The 9,026-nt window shown below is 30.0% G+C and overlaps 1 protein-coding gene across 1 annotated transcript; it reads left to right on the top strand.

Annotated features, from left to right (window-relative positions):
- Nucleotides 1-6,813: 6,813 nt before the first annotated feature.
- On the top strand, nucleotides 6,814-7,463 carry MAPR2 (membrane-associated progesterone binding protein 2). Its single transcript, XM_079029618.1, has one exon. The coding sequence runs from the start codon at nucleotides 6,949-6,951 to the stop codon at nucleotides 7,249-7,251; it is 303 nt and encodes a 100-aa protein (XP_078885744.1). The 5' UTR covers nucleotides 6,814-6,948; the 3' UTR covers nucleotides 7,252-7,463.
- Nucleotides 7,464-9,026: the final 1,563 nt, after the last annotated feature.

Below are 9,026 nucleotides of genomic sequence, written 5' to 3'. Positions count from 1 at the left end.
GGGTTTTGAGCATTCTAACACTCCTATGGTGTACATGTAACCCTATAAACCTTGGATCTATGTTTTCTCTATTATACATGCAAATAAGAACTTTCCAAGGCTTTAATCCTAACTAGCATATTATGAAGCTCTTATACTACAAAGTACTAGTTAGATGACATACCTTTTGATGTAGCTTGATGTCTTCAAGCTTTAAGAGCTTAGCCCCAACAGTGTGGAAGCCTCAAGTGGAATCACAAATCACCAAAACACCTTGGAAGACTTTGAGAATAAGAATACTTTGGTTCTCTCTAGTGAAACCGGCTAGCCCTCTTAGTGTACCCACACTAGTGCCAATTTCACCAACCAAGGACATCTTTATATAGTATGGAGACTAGGGTTAAACCCACGACCTTTCATTTCAGATGATCCATGGGTTAAGCACTCCATGGACTATCCATAAAAGCTTAGCCCAACCTAAATGAACTTGGCTCATTCCACACACATATATATATATATATATATATATATATATATATATATATATATATATATATATAAGAGTCCATATTTAATTAGTTCATTTTGATCACTTAATTAATTCTAAATTAAGTCTTGATCAATACCAATTAAATAATATAATTCCATATTAATATATTAGAACTTATAATATATTAATATAAATCATAATTATACTATTCTCAAGAGACTATCCATATAAATTGTGTCGGTGAAGTGCAACCCAAATGGACCATGCTGGGTCGGGTCAAGTATATACAAAATATAGTTATGGACTTAGACATTAATCCAACAGTAAGTGGCAAAGCTTCAACCTTTATTGTTTAAATGTTTCTAGATCTAGGTTTTGTCCTATTTTCTCCATGTTTGAGCAAACTTGAATGGATAGAAGCCATAAAGTTGGCAACTTTATGGGTTCTAAGGGTCCCTTGAGTGTTATAAACTTCAAATCTAGTACTTTGTTGAGTTTTAAATCCTTGCATGAGAACTTTAGTGATTTTTCTACATTTTGACCCAATATGAGATCTAGAAATGTATTGGACATACATGTCTATAAAATCATCAATTTTTATGTTAATTTTGGAGTTATATGACCTTCTGAAAAGTTAGAATGCATGAGTGTAAGGTTTAGAGATGGGTGCATTATGATGTTTGTTTTGCGTAAGTCATGACATGACCATTTGGTGGTCACGATGTGTCGAAGGAATTCGTCGATCATTTTGGCATGACGTCGTCACGACGTGAGGAATTAATCCTCACGATGTGCAATGGTCCAGATGGTTTAGGGTTGAATCCGAGCTGATTTGAATCGTGACTGAGTTAGGGACCGAGGGGAACTGGTTTTCACAACATGAACATAAGATGGTCACGAAGTTAGGGTCAACCAAGGGAAGGGTTAGCTGTTGACTTTGACCATTGACTTTTTGACCAAATTCAACAGCTAACCCTTCCCTTGGTTAACCCTCACGTCGTGACCAGCTTATGTTCACGTCGTGAAAACCGGTTCCCCTCGGTCCCTAACTCAGTCACGATTCAAATCAGCTCGGATTCAACCCTAAACCATCTGGACCATTGCACATCGTGAGGATTAATTCCTCACGTCGTGACAACGTCAGGCCAAAATGATCGACGAATTCCTTCGACACATCGGTCAACTGTGAGGTTTAAGGACTTAGAAGGGAAAAATGGTATTTTGCCTTAATGAGGATTTATCTTGGTATTTGGACTTGCTGAGTTGTGGTATTTACCCTAATTGCTAATTAGGGTTTGGTTTTGTTATGTTTAGTGGGAGAAACTTTAGCACCAGCAGCTTGTGTGTGAGATCTTTTCGTTTACTGATCGAGGTGAGTCTTCTTATTGTACTATAGGACATTAGGTGTCGTTATGTGATTGTTATCTTTGTGACTCTTGCTGATAGGCATGTATGTTATATATGTGGGGTGAAATAGATCCATTCAGTTGAAAACATTGATTAAGTTGAAATAGACTCGGGGGTGAAATAGACTCGTTCGGTTGAAAAATACCCATTGAGTTGAAATAGACTCGGAGGCGAAATAGACCTGTTATAGCTTTAAGCTGATATATATGTATGGTATGCGATACTTTGGTGGAAATCACTAAGCTGTGTGCTTACCATTTATTGTTTATAGTTTCAACTATTTCTGGTTCCAAGGGAAAGAGCACGACGTGATTGCATCGCATCCACCAGTGTTCCGCATCACTTGACTTGTTTTGTACTCTAATGACTACATCACATGTTTTTTTTTTTACTATGATGGGATTTCAAATTGAATGAATGGTTGCTTTTTATTGATTTAAAGAAAATTTTCACTTAGCATTTTTGATACATTACACCAAATGACAGTCCTTAGAGCCTAGAATGGGCTGGAGTCATCTCACACGCACATCACCAAGAAGGGCCAAAAACATAAAAATGGTCCATGAGCTCTAACAAACTTGAAGCAAATGTTGAAGCTCTATACTTACAGTGGTCCATAAATGAAGTCATTTTGCAAGATCTATGCTTGATCTCTTCACCAAAACACTTTGCAGGCAACTTGATCTTCAAGCTCCACACCAAGGCATGAAAAATGAACCTTCAAATGGCCAAGAATACCTCAAGAACACTAAAAAAATGGATAGGGTGTCGAGACTAGAGGGTGGAGGCTGAAGAGAATGACCTGACCCTAAAGTTAAGGTCCTTAAATATGGGAGAAACCCTAAAAAATTCATGGGCTTGGCTGCAACAGATACCACACAATGGCCAACACCTTGCCACGTTGTGGTAAACAAGCCAAACACGTTCTTCACTAAATTGTTATGTCATGTCATGTTCATCCACCCATCACCGTGACATGTGGTTTTCTCCATAAAACATAACTTTTTCTCATTTAAGTCACCAATTGATCAATTATGGAAAACGAATGTTACATCCAACAACCCTAGGGTTTTCAAACACAAGTCAGCATGGTTTCACCCCCACCTTACACCATCGTTATACCTATGACTGTCCCCACTATCATCGACCAAAAACCACTAATCACCAATATATAAACATATGAAACAAAATTGGAGGATCAAGACCCTCATCCCATATTTGTAAGAAAACATCTTCGTCTTTAGTATAGATAAAAAGAGACAGTGTAAGAAACAATCTTCATCTTTAATAGAAACTAAGAATGTACCTAAAAGGATGATATATATATATATATATATATATATGTTCAAATGTTTCTCACATCTATTGTGTGCTACAATGCACCAATAAGAATTTAGTAAACATTAAATGTATATTAAATGATATTCATACTTATAATTCTTTTTTATGGAAACTAAATAAATTCGTCATTAATGTCAATAATAATATTCTTTCAGAATGAATTCATATATAGAATAATCAGAGTGTATTCTAGCAGAACGAGAGTAAATTCTGGTAGAATACACTCTCATTCTTCATATTTCATACAACTTTATTGTATTTTAAGTGAGTGAGTCCTAAAAGAATGTTATTGCTGACATACAAACCTAGATACGAATGTATTCTGAAAGAATGTTATTGCTGACATTAATGACGAATTTAATTAGTTTCCATAATGAGAAAATTATAATTATGGATATCATTTAATATACATACAATTATAGAAATCATTTAATATTCATTATTATTTAATTAAATAATAATTAAATTTTACTAAATTCCTATTGGTGCATTATACCATACAATAAATATAAAAAACAATTTAACCTAGCCATATATATATATATATATATATATATATATATATATATAGAGAGAGAGAGAGAGAGAGAGAAAGAGAGAGAGAGAGAGAGAGTCAGGTTCAAATGTTTCTACTATCTATTGTGTGCATGTATGATTGATTATGGACTAATCATTTTAGTTATTTTAAGAAAGTAATTAATGCATATTAAATGCTAAAAATTTAATTAATATTCTTTATATCTTCAACATATAATATGCATTAATTACTTTATTAAAATAACTAAAATGATTGGTCTACTATTAATCATACATGCACACAAACAATAGATAGTTAAAACACAATAGGTATAGGCCTTTTTCTATTTTAATATTAATAAATATTTAATGTATAATAAAAAAATATGTAAGTTAAATATTAAATATAAAACAATTTTTTATTTTTATTTTTATTTATTTATTTTTACATACTAGATCCATAACAAAACTACCATATCCATAATTTTGACAAGGTTTGGATTTTACCACTATAATAACAAACTATAACGCCCATTTTTATAATTTTGTCAAAAAGTTAAACATATATTTTCAAAAGTATATATATATATATATATATATATATATATATATATATATATATATATATTAATTACATCTTCAGCATTTAATATGCATTAATTACTTTCTTAAAATAACTAAAATGATTGGTCCAGAATCAGTCATACATGCACACAATAGATAGTGAAAACATTGAACCTAACTATTAAATGTTTTCACTATCTATTGTGTGTCTGTATGATTGATTCCGAACCAATAACTAAAATGTCTTCAACATGTAATATGCATTAATTACTTTCTTAAAATAACTAAAATGATTGGTTCAGAATCAGTCATACATGCACACAATAGATAGTGAAAACAAAATAACCTAACCCTATATATATATATATATATATATATATATATATATATATATATAGAGAGAGAGAGAGAGAGGGTAGGTTCAAATGTTTATCACATCTATTGTGTGCTAGAATGCACCAATAAGAATTGAGTAAAACATTAAATGTATATTAAATGGTATCCATATTTATAAATTCTTTTTATGGACTTAATTTAATTCGTCATTAATATCAATAATAATATTTATTCAGAATGAATTCATATATAAAATAATAAGAGTGTATTCTAGGAGAACGATAGTATATTCAACTAGGATACACCCTAATTCTTCATATTTAATACAACTTTATTGTATTTTAAGTGAGTGGGTCCTGAAATAATGTTATTGCTGACATAAAAAACTAGATACGAATTCATTCTGAATGTTATTGCTGGCATTAATGACGAATTTAATTAATTTTCATAAAAAGAAAATTATAATTATGGATATCATTTAATATACATACAATTATAGAAACCATTTAATATCTATCATTATTTAATTAAATAATAATATAATTTTACAAAATTTCTATCGGTGCATTTTAGCACACAATAAATGTAAAAACATTTTAACCTAGCCTCTTATATATATATATATATATATATATATATATATATATATATATATATATATATATATATATATATATATCTTTACTATCTTATAAAAGAAATCTCACTATTTCTAAAAATAGATTGAATATAATAATATTATTTTTTTAAGACGTTCAAATCATTAAGCTAGTAGTACAAGTAGTCATCAATAAAATAATATTAAATTTTAACATGTGTTTTGAATCCTAATATTTCTCAACAAATTCTATCTCCTTCCCTGAATTTCGGATAATTCAAAATTTGAAACCATCAGAAAATACATGTTGATTCAAATATCCCTCCCGCAGTTGGCTCTTTCTTAACATATTTTTATTTTAATCCTTACTTGTAATTAATTTCATCATTTTTAACTTTTTTTATTTTTATCTTATAAAAATATTGGGTGAAGGCTTTATTATATCAGGTTTGTTCCTAAAAAGGTTTTTACTATGTTTCTTTAATGTGTTGGTTTTGCAGATTCAAAGAACTCAACCAAGAGGGCCAGTTAGAGCATTGTATTATCATTAGTTTGTATATTTTGGCATCTTACTTTTGCAATAAAGAACGGTTAAACACAAGATTTGACATGATTAAGGTAGTTTGTATATTTTTCATCTTGTTTAGTCTAAAAATGAAACCTTTTTCATCATTGGTCCTTATAATATCAAGTTTTATCACATGGACTTCCTGATTACGGTGATTATTGTCCTTATTATAAAGTTCTATATAGATTTTGTTCAATATTTTAAGGTTTCGAGAACCTAAATCAATATGAATCTTTGAATTACATACCATCGTTGAAAATGTTTTAATTTGTGACCAAACTTGGTTTAAAATCACAATAAACAAGTTGACACCTGAGTATTTTGGCCTTCTCAAAGGCCTATTTATCGACTTTTGAATCACAACACCTGATATTCTAAAGGTTTATTTTTATAAACTATTATTTATATATTTTAGCATTTTACTTAGTAGGATATTAAATTAATAAAGGAATTAAGGAAAACGGAAAAAAAAAAAAAAAAAAAAAAAGAGGACGATAAACAGTACAAGTGGTTTGGGTATGTATAAATGGAAGTAATAACCATTTAGGGGGTGTTTGGCAAAAAAGTTTATTACTTATTAGTTTATCAGCTTATAAGTTAATAAGTAAGTGTAGGGTAACTTATGAAAAAATGACGTATTAGAGGTTTCCCACCGGAATAAGTTATTTTAATCCAAACACTTTTTTAACTTATAGTGATGCGGAATCTAATAAGTTGTTTTAAAAAAGCTTAGCCAAACACCCCCTTAATATGGTATGGTAATGCTCTTGAAAAATAGATGTCATTTAATATTCATTTCTCGAAGTGAACGCAAAATGGTTTTAACTCTAAAGAGATCAAATTATTCGCCGTTCGCCGCTTTGCGCGGGTAGACGGCTAGTGTATATATATATATATATATATATATATATATATATATATATATATATATATATATATATATATATATATATAAAACAAGAATAAATTACTTTGTTTTTCGATTCTTGATAAAAGGATAATACCCTAAACAATACCGATTGGAAAAAGGAATATATCCCAACAACCACTGAGAAAACTTGATCTAAAAATCAACTTCTCTTCGGTCCGAAAACAACACTCGCCTAAAATTGAAAATTCACAAAGAAGGTCAGAAATTCATCTTCATCTATGGAGCTAACACTAGATCAGTTGAAGCAGTACGATGGCACAGATCCATCAAACCCCATATACATCGGCGTGAAGGGTCGTATCTTTGATGTAAGCACCGCAAAGTCCTTCTATGGTCCTGGCGGCTCCTACGCAATGTTTGCCGGTAAAGATGCGAGCAGGGCCCTAGCCAAGATGAGCAAGAACGATGAGGATGTTATTGGATCTCTCCATGGGCTCACCGAAAAGGAGTTGGGAATTCTTGATGATTGGGAAAAGAAATTCGAAGCTAAGTACCCAATTGTTGGTTCTCTCGCTGCTTAATTAGATGATCGATTTTCTATACAGTTGACTGTTTTGCTTATCAAATTTCAACACTGTTGGTTTTAGTTGTGTATCATGATTTCAAAATCCGAATTTCATATACAGTCGCTGTGTGGAAATGAACCCTAAGTTATATGTGTAAGTGTGCCACTTGTAATGGGGTTGAATCGTTTGGCTTGAATAAGAGTTCTGTCTCAAATTATGTGTCTTCATTTTTCTGTTCCCTATATATCGACTCCGATTGATAACATGGTGATTAATGTGAATATTCGTTGTTTCTATGCATAGATAGTAGGATAGTAAGAATTAACAAGGATTTTGCTTTGATGGATTTTAGGAGCTGAAAAATGCTTTTCCAATCGTGCCTTGTTGCCTCTTAGCTATCATGACTCATGATTGTAAAGATCATAATTTGATTTCTTATGTTTGGCATCTGACTCATGTGTTTGGTGTTAAGATTAAAATCAATTATTGGTCAGATTTTGATTTGAGCTTGGTTAACAAGTTTCCTTCTATCTTGCCTATTTTGGTCTTATAATTTGGGTCTGTTGGGTAAAAGTAAACTGCTTTTTGGAGGTTGGTTTTTGCCCCATTGTGAAGAACAATTACTTCAACTGTTAGATCATCTCCAAAAAGTTTTACGGGTTATTACATACAATGATTTTACATTTGGGAAAAAACATACCTCAATGATTGTGTTTTCATATTTACCTGCTTATTACCCCCTTTTTGTTTTTTTCTTTGAGCTTTATTGGTTGTATCTATCTGCTTACACCCCTCTCCTAGGGGATTTTATTCGCACCCGAAATTTGCTATGATGCCCCTATTTGACATGAGAGACGTTGACTGGTTATATTTATTTTACCGATTTGTGTTATATTTTCAATTCGCCCCTTTTAGTTTATGATAACTACTATCTATAACATTTATTATTGTCATTTTTATTTTAATGTAAATTGTATCGATTCTTAATTTTGTATTTAATTACCGAAAATATAGAAATTAAAAATGTTACAGCAATAAATAAAAGAAAAAGTTATAATATTAACAAGATATTTTATATCATCAAAACAATTTTTTTATTTGGTGGGTGCGTTTTTTTGTAAATCAACATAATAATAACAATAATTATTACGTCGTGTATTTAGTGGAATTATCTATTCTATTATATTAAATATATTCATCATTTCTTGAAATTTAAGAGATAAAAAATATAAAATTACATACAATCATTTAATGCTAATCTCCTCCAAACGACTAATAATTAATCCTTACCAAAGATAACAAAAACCCATCATGGAAAACAGTCCAAATTGCTTGTAATATTATTAATTTTACATTATTTTAACATTAAAACAATCTTATATATTTCATGTTTTTATTTTTTTTTAACATCTTGAATATAAGCATATTATATTAAAAATATAAGCATGTTATATTAAAAAAAATAGTACAACACTATAATTATTATACGAGATGAGATAAACAATCTTTTTTTTTCTTTGTTTCTATGAAACCTATTTTTAGGAGGGAATTACTGCTAATTGATTTTGTTATTGCATCCTCCTTAACAAAAGTTAATAGTTAACTTTTTGAAAACCTCCAAAAAAATATGTTGAGATTAGCTTTTTATGAAAAAGTATAGAATGTGTGTATATATATATATATATATATATATATATATATATATATATATATATATATATATATATATATAAAAGCTTTTATTTAAGAATAATGATGTAAACTTTTGTAAAAAAAATATTTCTTTAATG

This window comes from Lactuca serriola, chromosome 3 (genome assembly GCF_051521515.1).
Source record: "Lactuca serriola cultivar US96UC23 chromosome 3, Lser_US96UC23_V15, whole genome shotgun sequence".
NCBI lineage: Eukaryota > Viridiplantae > Streptophyta > Magnoliopsida > Asterales > Asteraceae > Lactuca > Lactuca serriola.
The sequence above is the reverse complement of the archived record's forward strand: the minus strand, read 5'-3'. Positions and strand labels throughout refer to the sequence as shown.